This window comes from Gopherus flavomarginatus, chromosome 6, assembly GCF_025201925.1.
Source record: "Gopherus flavomarginatus isolate rGopFla2 chromosome 6, rGopFla2.mat.asm, whole genome shotgun sequence".
Taxonomy (NCBI): Eukaryota; Metazoa; Chordata; order Testudines; family Testudinidae; genus Gopherus; species Gopherus flavomarginatus.
The window spans coordinates 14,943,147-14,956,631 of record NC_066622.1 but is presented as its reverse complement, the minus strand read 5'-3'; the positions used below and the strand labels follow the sequence as shown (position 1 = coordinate 14,956,631).

Sequence of the window (13,485 nt, the reverse complement as noted above, 5' to 3'; positions counted from 1 at the left end):
TTAGTACTTTACCATATTGGCTGTCAAACAGTTACAGACAAGATACATACGTAGTGAATCAAATGCTTTCCATTCTAAAGAAAGTGCTAATACAGTATCTTTAGATTGATGAGCTCAACCTTGCAACAGCCTTATTGTTCAGTCTTCCTGTTCCATTTATAACAAGTGCTAACAGATGCATGTAACATAAAATGGGGTGTTCACTGCAGCAGATTCACAGTGTGGGGACGTTGCCATTCGTCTTAGACAGAGTTACATATATACCTTCTAAAGCTCAGAGCCATTCATTGGACATTACGAGCATTCTTTATTCATCTCCAGCATAAAGTTGTCCATGTAATTATGGAAACAGCACTGCAATGCTTTATATAAACAAGAAGGGCGTTTCCATTCTACTCATCTTTGCAGGGAAGCAATGGCTTTGTGGGAATGGTGCATTCTCTTGTATAGACCCTCTAGTTATGCATCTATCAGGAGGCCAATATGTCCTGTCTGCTCCAAGCTGGAGCACATCTGGAACATATAGCTGGCATGGTCATCTGGGTAGTTGCACCGAACAACATAGCTACTAGATGTGCTCACCACAATGGACAATCAGGAAAAAGCATTTCAAAAATTCATCTGATTTTAAAGGGAGTGTTGGCTTCTGTTCCTCGGCACTGGAATGGCTTACCTAGGGAGGTGGTAGAATCGACTTTGACAAAGCCTTGGCTGGGATAATTTAATTGGGGATTGGTCCTGCTTTGAGAAGGGGGTTGGACTAGATGACCTCCTGAGGTCCCTTCCAACCCTGATATTCTATGATTCATGACCCCTAGGCAGTGCAGTTCACAGTTGTGACCAGAGTGGTTAGTGTCTGGGTTTGTGGAACAGCTGCTGGAAGGACTGTTAGGGTCAACATAGGTAACACAGTGTCTACACGGATGCTGCATCGACCTCAGTACATTGACCATGGCTCAACACTGCTCAGGGAGGTTGTGTTACTGTGTTGGCTTAATGGAGAGCATATGTTAATGCAGGGGTAGACAAGCTGTGGCACATGTGCCAAAGGCAGCTCATGAACTGATTTTCAGTGGCACTCACACTGCCCAGGTCCTGGCCACCAGTCCAGGGGCTCTGCATTTTACTTTAATTTTAAACAAAGCATCTTAAACATTTTAAAAACCTTATTTACTTTACAAACAACAATAGTTTAGTTATTTATAAACGTATAGAAACAGGCCTTCTAAAAAAGTTAAAATGTATTAACTGGCATGCAAAACCTTAAATTACAATGAATAAATGAAGACTCGGCACAGCACTTCTGAAAAGTTGCTGACCCCTGTGTTAATGGAAGACAAATTTGAAATGTAGATATGCAGAGCTAGGTAGACACAAAGTGGCTTACATCGACGGGACTTTCTAGTGTAGACAAGGCCAAAGGTCCCAGTTAGGACTGGTGGTTGTGTTTGTTTTTTGGAGAGTAAACTTCTGTCCATTTGCTAATAGACAGAGACCCACCGTACTCATTTCTCATATGTCAGTGAACAATATAAAGTTTTCAAATTATTAGAATAAAAATGAACAAGGAATTTTTGGGTTGGTACCTTCACATGCCCAGATTTCTGAAGGAAGATTATTTGACCTAGTAATATCCCTGAAAATAAGGGCTTATAATTAAATGCTGACAGATTTTTAGCTAGACTATTGCGGTAGGTGCAACTGTTAAGACACCCACACTAGTTTCTTTAAATAAAGAAATAAAATAAAATGCCAGTCTTGTGTACTTGAGTTCAATATCTCAGTAAAAGGTCTCTAAGTATGTAATGACCAAAGTATTTTCACTGCAGATATCAGTCATAATAGATGTCCTTGTTTTGTGTTGGGGCATCAGCCTTCCTAGAGAATCATTAATTCCCAGGAAGCAGCCTGTGTCTTCCTCATTATTGCTAATATTCTTAATCTCTCTCATTCTTTTGTTAATTCTTTGAAACAAGCATTTGATTTGATTTGGTTTTTGAACAGCTGAAAAACTGTGTTACTGTTGGACAGGTTGAACAATGAGAGGTGATGTTGCTGAGCATTTTCCCTTTCATGCTGTTTCTCTGAATCCACTCTGTATGTTGTAGTGCCATTTCTGTAGAGTAGAAATCAAGTGATCATGTTACTCGTTTTCACATTTGAGAACTGTTCAGCTAACACCGGTCACTCTTGACCATAGAATTTTACTGTAATCATCGTGGTTGTGATTTGTTCTGCATCTCAAACTGCTTATGTGTGTGTGTATATGCAGTCTATTGAGTAGAGAAAAATCTGTTCTGTTTCTATTTTTAGAGTCTTAGAGTTTTAGAGTACCAGAATCATGGTATCAATAATGCAATTATTTGATTTTTAGAAAGGCACTTCAGTAATGTTACTCATTATACTTTCAGTGAATACATTCCCAGTGCTTTTAAGTTTTCCTCATCTTCTTTTGACACATCTTTCCCATTCCACTCCATTTGAACCTCAGTTGTCCTTTACAGAACACTGTCTGGTATAAGTATTTTTATGCCATACTTAATATATCTAAACTGAAACAATAAGTGCCTATGTTGTTTAAATGGCTTCCAATAGATTGGGAATAAGCACTGATATTTGGTAAGCAGTCTTGAAAATGTTTAGCACTGACGATTGCCACATAAAAATATTTTTACCTTTCAGTTAGTGTTTAGATAGCAATGGACTCATGACTTGACCACTGTTTTTTATTTAATATGAAATGTCCTTACTCAACAACTGTTTTACTGTGAGGAAGCACTCTTTGGATCTACTTACTAGACTACTACAGGGCTGAAACTCGGGCAATCTGGATTCTGTTTCTGGCTTGTCCACAGATTTTTGTGTGTGTTTAACTTGTCATCTGCGAACACTGGCAACTTAAAAAACCAGACATCTATGTGAGTACTTGTGGTTTTTACAAGTATCACTTACCATTGCTAATTCTTTAAGTCAGAGGGACAGTATACACCAGCTAATTATCTGGCCCATTGTTCTCAATTTTTTTTTAGTTTGCATGTTTATTTGGCAGCATTTGGTTATAATAATTTTATTGTTTACCCTGTGTAGTCAGTTTCCCCACCCTCACCCCCCCATTGATGGAGGGGATCATTCATATCGCAACAGGAGAGTGATAAATATGTTTAATATACAAAAAAGTGCTTGTAAAACCCACAAAAATTAACAATAGGCTAATGGACCGGCAAACTACCTGAAACTATTGATAACTTTTTATAAAACTGACTGGATTTGAAGGTGATGATGTATCTTTAAAGACCACATCTGCTTGTTGATTATTTGTCATGAAATGAGATTTAATCTCTGTTTGTTTATTTGTAAATCTACACCGTGGGTACTGTGGATCTTAATGCATTTGCAAAATATTTTGAGATTTTTTGATTGAATATGCTAACAAGTCCCCAGTGGTGTTATGTTGATTGACATTTCATGGCATTTTTAAATAAGTAGATGTCTTCCTAGATAATTTTCTCCTTTCCCTCCCCTATATCTGTTTGTACAAGATGTACAGAAGTGTTATGATTCAAAAGTAAATGTTATGTTTTCTGTTTCAGCGAAAGTTTCACTGTGCGAGTTTGACTTCTTGGCCTCCATGGCTCTACTCTTTATATGATGCTGTAAGTATAAACCAGATCTTACCCAGGTATCTATAATTTAATTTTTTTGCTTTTGGGTATTTCATTATTAAGTAGCACAAAACCATATAATCTATTTTTATTTTGTGTTTTTAAGTACTGACTGCGACATTATCAAAATATTAACCAAAATGACACACATTTTAATATATCTTTAACAAACTTACACATATTTACTGCAAAAATACTCAACACAATAACAATTTTTGTTTTTATTTCCAGATCAAGTAGCTTGGATTTTTATTTGCTATCTTACAGTCTTTGTACATGAATTAGTAGAAACCCTGGACCCCCACTGAATATGACCTACCCCAATAGTTGATCCAGTACTGAAAGGTTCACTTTAATTAAAAACTACACATTTAGAATCCTTAATCAGCCCTAAATTAATCAGGTATTCCCCTCCCTCCCAATAAAGTCTCCTCAATCTTTACCACAATCATTATAAACAAAACAGAATAGACATCCTGTGAAGAACTTGAGCACTACCAGCCCTGGCTGTTAGTGTATTACCTCATCTGTGAAATCTTGTGGTCCCACTGAAGTCAGTGGAAGTTTTGAAATTGACTTCAGTGAGTCCAGGATTTCACTCCTTGTGTCCTGTCACAAGAGAAGGGAGGGGGGTAGTTCTGTTACCAACCACCCTGATACTACCATAGCATAGAAATCCTTTAAAGGTAGTTAATTTCTTTTCCAAAACTGGTCTGTTCTCTTGTTTCTGAGAAGTGTCCCCACCTTGCCTGATGGGAAACCTTGGCTGATTTTTAACTTGTTAGCTTAAAATATGTAGTCATGTAGATAAACTGTCTTTGTGTTAAGTTTTTTAAAAGAGAATGTCCACTAGAGGCCAATAGCTCACTCCCCATTTTGCTTTTATTTTAAAGGGGAAAAAATGTGTATTTAAATTACGCTTTTCTTCTAATGAAAGGAAACCTTAATGGAAAGAGTCAAGAGGCAACTACATGAGTGGGATGAAAATCTTAAAGATGAATCTCTTCCATCAAATCCAATAGGTATTGTAAAATTATGTTGCTTGGTTTTCAGCAAATTTGTATTTTCTCCCCGCATATTTTGTTAAAGGTAATGATCAATTTTTTTCTTCTTGCTGGTTAGCCCACGACGACTACTGGGAAGAGATTATGTGTACTGAAAGCATGTACTGGTCCATTAATAGAGCACGTTTATCAAAAAATTTCCAACACACTTTCAGCAGTTGTTTTCTGAACTGCTAGTAATTTAATGTTTAAAGCTGAAAAGTCCAGCCTTTGAGTTTTCTGACTGACCATGAGATGGGACTATAGTAGTATATCAGGCCTGTGCTTGTCCTGTGGTCTAACAGTGCTTTGATGACTTAAGGACAAGAATGAATACAGTAAAGTCCATTATCTTATGACAGCATAAATTCCAAAATCTGGTTAAAGGCAGCTGAATTTTATATATTTTTTTAAAAATAAAAATCACTTGGGTATGTCAAAACTGAAATGTGTGAATATTGTTGGGTATGTTTTTGCTCTGTGTACAAATCGGGGGGGAGGAACCCTACAGAAATGAATGCACACAGAAAATGCTTATCCTTCCAATGATATAATACTTAAGCAAATGTTGGTATTAGAGCCAACATTGCCACTTGGATACAGTGTGTGAAAAGTGTATATTTTTGCTAGTACAAGTTTATTTCTCTTGTTTAGAAAAGCATTGTGCAGACATAGAGAACTGAATAAAAGGCATCTGTATTTTATTTTTTTATTTCTTACATTGTAACAGGCATGGTGCTTTTCTCCAGATTTTTCTTACAGAGTTGCTGCTTGCCTGCCAATTGATGATTCATTACGTATTCAGCTGCTTAAAATAGGTAGCGCTATTCAGCGACTGCGGTGTGAATTAGATATTATGAACAAAGTAAGTATCTTATTTATGTTTAATTTATGATACTTTGATTTAGTGTCACCAGGTAATAAAGAGTAGAGTTTGTATAATCTATAACAAAAAAACAATTCTGCTGTTTCCAAGTTATATTTTAAGAGGTGGGTTTTTTTAGAACTTCTTATTTTTCCTATTTATTTTTAACTGTGATAGAATATGTGGTCCACTGATATTGACTGGCACATTATATTTAGCACCAATCCCGCTAAAGTACTTGCTGGCTTTTTTTCCATCTTGAAAGAGCGACAATCACATTTTTAAAATGATGTTCCAACACCTTATTGTACTGTGCCTGCCAAGAGATGGTGCTAGAAGCCAGATGCAGTTAGTACCATTCTTTCTAAAATCAGAACACATTTACAATAAAACGTACGGTAATGAAATATTGCTGTGCCATGATAAGTGGAGCAGATTTTGGTGCTTTATAAAGTGTGATATATCCCTACAGTGATAAGACTATATAAATATTGGACTAAAAGGATTTTTACATTCAAACTTCTATTACCCTGATAAGAAGCAGTATTCCAAGATGATTTAAATATTAGGAAAAACATTCTAACTGTAGGAATAATTAAATACTGGAATAGGTTAAGAACCTTCAGTGATAGGGATTCCACAAACTGGGATGGTCTAGGCATGCTTGGTCTGCCACAGCATGGGCGGATTGACTAGATCGTCTCCCATGATGTCTTCCAGCCCTACATTTCTATGATTCTAGGGCTGCATTGGGAAAATTTTCAGGTGGGATTTCTCTAATCATTTAAGAGATTAGCCACCCCTTTGCTGTGGCTGAAATTATAAAATGCTCTAATGTTAACATTCATGCAATTCTAGGAACTCATCTACAGTATTAGGTGCATCTTTTTATGAAAGAGACTAGGAGACTTGACCTGCCCTTATGAAATATATAGTACTAACTTTAATATATAGTCTTTCCTTGCCCAGCAAGATAGGATGCAAGAGTACATGTGAAGATCCAGCTGTAAAAACGTTTTATATAAATCTCTAAATATTGTACTAATTGGAGTAATATATAATATGAAGGCCACTAAATTGATTACATACAGAATCAGCCAAATTCAGATTTATTCCTGACTTAGTATTGTAACTGAGGTCAGAATCTGGTCTATTGCCTTTATGGCATTTGATGCATGTGAAATGTATTACATTAGTAATGGGTTTTGTGAATAAAACTTACACTGCTCTTATTAAACAATAATAAATGGTTTATCATATTTATATAGAGCTAAAAATGTGCATAGAACTATACAGAATAATACATACATGATTCGTTCCCCAGAGAGTTTACATTATAAATCAGACAGTCCTAGTGATTGAAACACCAGATAAAGAAGCTGGTAAGAAGGGAAGGATGGACAGAGAATAAAATAAAGGAGAATATGGCTGGTGTCTGATGCTTAAATTCTGATAATTTTCAACTAAGTGCAGTAGAATGAGAGAACAATAGAAGATAGCACACAGGAATGGGTCAGTGATGGGGAAGTAAGGCAAAAAGAAGTGAGTGTTGAGGGATAAGAAGGAAAGCAATGACAGTTTTCACGTTATTAGAGGGAGGTCATTCAGGATAGAGGCGTGCATCACAAAAAGGCATAAGTAAGAGGAGACAAAAGGAGCAACGTGCTCAAGTGAGCAGGAGATAGGACACGAGGAGTAAGAGTCAGAACTTAGTTGGAACCAAAAGTTTGAACTGTGATTTACATAAATTGTTTTAAGTGAACATTGTTAAAACAACATTTTGTCCCATAAACTTCTTAAATTGTTTCACTGACAATTTCAAAAGTATTATTCTTTTTTTAAAGAAGGTGGGAAATATTTACATCTGAAAAATTTATACTGGAATAAATTATTCTTATGAACTGATTTTTAAAGGTTTAGTTTCTGGGAAAGGTCAGTAATGAATTGTTCTGTTCCAGCTTACTTTCTAGTAATTTTAAGTGGTAGATTAATCTGTTATAGTACTTCAGAGGGGGAAATAAGGAAGAAGTTGATGAGGGAGTCAATCCATTTAATTTTACAAAATATTTTTTCTTGATATTAAAAGCACTCTTTCCCAGTATTTCGTGCATTTTGCAGAAAATAAAAATGCATGTTTGTACTTATCCTCCTTTTCTGTGTTACATATTAAATAGCAACATCTTTTTATTTCTCTAAAATAGTTAGTTTTTCAAAAGCTCTTGAAAGACAAGACCTTTCCCTAATTTATTAGAACTACATAGAGGCCTTTTCTTTTAAAAAACAAAACCAAAAAAGCTTGTGATTATGTTAAATTTGATAACAAATATGCAGAAGTGAGTAAAGTTGTCCTACTGATAGTGTATTTCTTTTTCTTTTGAAGTGTACATCTCTTTGTTGTAAGCAATGTCAAGACACAGAAATAACAACTAAGAATGAAATATTCAGGTGAGTTTTTAATTAGTTTAGTCTCTTCTTTGGAAAACACGCAATTGCTGTGCTATGTCAACATTACAATAAATGAGAATTGGGTATGTATTAATAGTTTTGCTCTTCCTACAACTCTCATTTTCTCTTTGCATTTTATTCTTCTGAGATCATTCTGAGCTGATCAATAAATATTCATAGGAAATTCTCTGTGTAAAACAAAATAGGTAAAATAAATTCAAAGACATCATCCAGGCCACAGACCTCTAACAAAATTGTTATTTATGATGACTTTAGAATAATAGAAGTTGGAGTTTGAAAGGCCATGTTATATTATCTGGCCCAGCACCCAGCCATTGTGGGGTTCTACTCTTATGGTGAATTTTGGAGTATAAACTCTTGTATTTCACTGATTAACCTAATTCAGAAGTAATAGGGGAAAAAAAATCTCAGTTGTGCATAATACTTCCACGTTTTAACAAGCACTGATTTCAGATTATTGTATGTGATTTGAGTATCATAGATGTGCTATTAGTATGTTGTGAAGCAAGGAATACATGTATCATTGGATATGACGTGATGTCAAACACTCTAAAAATCATTCTAAGAGTTGTAGTAGGCAATTCATTCTTATATGCATGACCTATCCATTGTCCTCATTAATAGCTGTGTTAGGATAGTATTTCTTGAAAACAGTTACCACTGCTGGTGGCTGTCTCCAGCTTCACTCAGGATAACTATCATCTATCTATCACCTATGATGATATGAAGGTTAGAAGATTTCTTGGCTTAACAAAGACTCATCATAGTAATTTTGTTTTGTTTTGTTTTATCCATGTGATAAGCAGCTGCAGTAATTAACTAAACGATAGATTGTGGAACTCTTAGCTGCTGCTATGTTGTTCATTTGTGGGGTGTCTTTTTTTAACTACTTTTTTGAAATTGAGAAAATAGTGTGGTAAATGCTCATTTTTGCTGACTGCTCAATTTTAAAGGCAGAATTAAGAGGCTGAGTAGTTTTGCTATTTGTTTTCATTGTAAGTGTTTACTCAGTGGAGGCAAGTAAAAGTAAATGGCAAATTATCCTGTATTTTGTTTACACTAAGGCCATGTCTACACTTACCAGTAGATCGGCACTGCTACGATCAATACAGCGGTGTCGATTAAGTCGATGGGAGAGCACTCTCCTATTGACTCTGGTACCCCAGATCCCTGAGAAGAGTAAGGTAAGTCAGCGGGAGAGTGTCTCTCGTCGACACAGCACAACGTAGACACCTTGGTAAATCGACCTAAGCTACGTCAACTTCAGTTACGTTATTCACGTAACTGAAGTAGCGTTACTTAGGTTGAATTACTGCGCTAGTGTAGACTAGCCCTTAGTTACATATTGATGAGGTAAAGACAATCACCCACTCCAAATGAGATATTTTCCATGCCAACATTTCATCAGGCCTGCAGTTATTAACTTGTCACCTGTAAGAAACACTTAGGCCCTAATTCAGGAATGCACTTAAGCATGAGTTTATAATATTCAGGAAAGTATATAAATACTTGCTTAAGTGCCTTTCCTGAAACAGAGCCTTAGGAAGTAGTCAGCAGGAGTTGCTCATGTTAGTAAAGTTTACTAACTCTGAGTAAAGGATAATAGGATCAGAGCCTACATTTATATAAAGTTTGGGAAATTATTGTGATGTTATCTCATGTAATAAAGGTGTACATACCTATTTTTATTCCATCTTTTAATACTGTAACTCATAAATCTTGTCTACAAGCATATTAGACTTCTTTTTATGCAAAATATTTTTAAGTGTTTGGCAATTTGCTTCCTCTATTCATTTTCTAATTAGAGTTGTTTTAATTTTATGAACACTTTTCAGCCCTGTTTTCCTTTTTGATGTATGTCTGGGGAAACTGTCAAAGTACATAACTGGCTCTTATTTATCCATTGTAGTTTATCCTTGTGTGGACCTATGGCAGCTTATGTGAATCCTCGTGGATATGTCCATGAGACCCTTACAGTGTATAAAGCCTGCAACTTGAGTCTGAGTGGCCGACCTTCTACAGAGCACAGCTGGTTTCCTGGGTAAAACAGTATTTCTTTCTACTAATAATGTACTCCACTATTACAAAATACAGTTCAGAAATCTTATTAGCAAATAATAGTAATTAATTATTCTGATTTAAATGCATTCTGGCCTGCAAACACTGACAAGCAGACATTACATTATTTTCTAAACTCTTCGAAATGATCATTTAACTAGTGTAAATGAAGAAAAAAGTAAATTTAGTATTCCTTCTTAATCTAAAATAAATTGGAGGAGTTAGATAAAACGTATTCAAAATTCCCTTGTGCCTTTAAAATTGTGCATACATTTTGCCACATTTTAAAAGTTGTTTTTGAATAATTCTCTTTTAATTACCCAACTAGCATCTTGATAAATAACTATATATAACAGGGAGTGTTATAATTCGTATTGTTGTAGTACCAAATGACCCCAGTCAGGTATCAGGGCTTCATTGTAAAATAGACACTCTGTCCCCAAAGGGCTTACAGTGTTTTGCACAGATGGAGAAAGAACTAGCAGCTAAAGTGTCAGGTGACATTAACAATCGTCTTAAAATCTGTTCGCTATGGGATCACGTCTTTCATTCTTTTTAAAAACATTTCATTCTCCAGGGTGATACTACTGTTACTTCTTCCCGCCATCCTCCATTCCCAATTTGAATTGTCTTCAGTACGTAATCTCCAACCCTAGAACTTTCCGCATAGTAAACTGTGAATGTCTCTCGTTATGACTAGAGATTATTTACTAATCTGAGGACCTTGTTTTAAACTATTTTGATTGTTTATATTGCTTGTGGTTGGGAATTCTGTCTTTCATGGACTAAAATGTATAGCTTTATATGGATTTATTCATATTAGAAACTTCTAAGTGGTGCACACTTTAATACTGATTCCTGACTACTGATTCCTCACGATCAAATATCTGATAGATCATTGTAAAGGATTAAGTGTAATTTACTTCTGTTCTCCCTCAATTGCATCAGTTTATCTTTGACGCTCCATCCCTACCCTCCCTACAAGTGTAGTTGATGCAAAATGCCAAGCAGAATATTTAGCGTATTTATAATTTCAGACCATGTCATGTTACTCTTCTTGTCTAAAAAAATTGCAAGGAAAATCTCCTATATAAATCATATAATTGGACTAGTAGCTTCTTAAGTAGGTTGGAGATTTTGAATACCCATCTTTTAAAATAAAATAGAAAACTTTAGACACAATCCAGCTTCTGGTGCAGATAAGTAAGATATTTATTGCCTAAGTGTTTCTCTGTCTGTGACATAGACACGTTTATGGAAAACATAAATTAATTATTTCCGTAGAGATCAGTCTTGTCCTTACAAAAAAATACAAACAGAAGATTATAAATTTAAACAGGGAATTGTACAGCATAGACAGATGAATTCTGAAAAAAAAATATTGTTTCTCTGCAGCTATCTTTGGTAATATATTTAGAGGCAAATACAGAAAACCTGATGCATACATGGAGGAGTTCCTATAGACAATATTTTTAAAAAATCCATGAACTGTCAGCTATGCTTTAATAATAATTGAAAAATATAAATATTACCTTAAACAGATAATGATTTAAATGTGCAGTTATAGCATTCTGTTGTTTGAGGAAGTAAAATACTTATTTTTCAAAATAACAAAGGTGTTTATTCCTGAACCATTTTAGAAATAACCTCGTTAGTGTGTATAGTGCACTGCTGGAACAATAACCTAATTTTGTTAGTTTATTCCTGAACCATTTTATAAATAAACTCTTTAGCATCTGTAGCTCTGCTGCAAGAATAACCTAATTTTGAAGCTATTTGAGTTCTGAACACTTTAAAAAGTGTGTACACTTTGGCAAGTGAAAGATGCTAATAAATCCTGTTTTTCTAACTTGAAGGAGATAGAGGGTACGGAGGAGAACAAAATGTACAGGTGCAGGAACTATCTCAGATCCTGCCAAGAATCAAAGGGGAAACTGAACAAATTTAGAGCAGTCAAAGTTGTTCATGGTTTATCCATGGACTTTTATTTTCAAAAGAAGATTATTCCACAGAACAAGTCTTGGCAAGGCGAAGTGGTATCGATTAAGATAAAATTACAGTAATCAGTTCTTTTAGATAGTACACGTTTGAAAGGTTGATGCCAGCTTGTACTTATACATCCAGCCTTGTCCTGCGCTCTCCCCTATAAAACCTTGGGAAAAGACCTTTTGGGTTTGATGTGATTGGGGGGGGGGGCATTCCCTGTCCTTTATCTGTTGTTTTATTAAGCAACCACTATGATCCTTCCAACTGAAGTTTAGTATCCCTTAAAGTTGCCGCCCATCCCGCCCACAATCATTTAAGCTTTTGGTTTGAATAGACAAGCATATTTTAGAATAATTTTTTTAAAAAAAGTGCACCTGTAAGGCTGTCATAATTCACATACAATTTGAAGTGTAGGTTGTTTTCTACAGCTCTGTCCTTAACTTTAATCCATAAATGGTTTTCTGCCTCTTCCTTTGTGAGCCATACTATCAGAAAGAATTTGCTCATCAAATTTAACTCACTTTAAACCAGTCTGTTTCTCTATGGTAATCTGTTGTCTCCTAAAGGAATTGGGCCTTGTTTTTGCATTCACTTGCTGAGTTAAACAAATGCATAGCTACCACAATAGCCATTCCTTGGTACTTGACTAATTTGCACACATTAAAGCTTGCCCTTTCTCACTTTGCTGCCTGCTTCTCCTTTGAACACAAGTCCACCTGTCAGTGGGAGGTCATCAGGATATATGAAAAAACGAATTCACTGACTGATCTCTCAGAGCAGTGGTTCTCAATCAGGGGTCCAGGGCTTCCTGGGGGGCTGTGAACAGGTTTCAGGGTCCTCCAAGCATGATCAGCATTAGACTCGCTGGGGCCCAGGTCAGAAAGCCAAAGCCCCATGGCGTGGGGCTGAAGCCTGGGACCCTGAGCCCCGTCACCTGGGGCTGAAGCCTGAGCAATGTAGCTTCATGGGGGGCCCTGTGGCATAGGGCCTCAGGCGGTTGTCCTGCTTGTTACCCCCTAACACTGGCCCTGGCTTTTGTATGCAGAAAACCAGTTGTTGTGGCACAGGTGGGCCGTGGAGTTTTTATAGCATGTTACAGGGGGCCTCAGAGAAAAAGGTTGAGAACCCCTGTCTCAGAAGATCTTTTTTCTTTCATGCATTCATCACAGAAGGCATCTGATGACTCATGTTATCTATTCTGAAGTTAGTCCTTCTCACTCTGAGATGTTTCTTTTGTCCTTTTTCTCCTCTGGAGGCAGCAGAATTTTGGTGTTCTTCCTTTTGAAGCTAGGAAAAGAAAGATTCCATTGCTCCATCAGGCTAGATGCCTCATTCTTTGATTTTTTGGGGTTGCTAATGGATTTAATATTCTCCTTTAAATAGAGCCTTAAAACCATCCCTTATG

The 13,485-nt window shown here is 36.1% G+C and overlaps 1 protein-coding gene across 3 annotated transcripts in view; it reads left to right on the top strand.

Moving 5' to 3' along the window:
• CRBN (cereblon) overlaps positions 1-13,485 on the top strand; it is a 43,373-nt gene that overhangs the window by 26,041 nt on the left and 3,847 nt on the right. For 2 of the 3 annotated variants that reach the window (XM_050957489.1, XM_050957488.1), the window contains exons 6-10: positions 3,591-3,653; positions 4,600-4,684; positions 5,455-5,570; positions 7,951-8,015; positions 9,946-10,077. In XM_050957489.1, coding sequence (XP_050813446.1) covers positions 3,591-3,653; positions 4,600-4,684; positions 5,455-5,570; positions 7,951-8,015; positions 9,946-10,077 — 461 coding nt within the window. The remainder of the gene's footprint in view (positions 1-3,590; positions 3,654-4,599; positions 4,685-5,454; positions 5,571-7,950; positions 8,016-9,945; positions 10,078-13,485) is intronic. The other variant, XM_050957490.1, reaches the window with a different exon arrangement.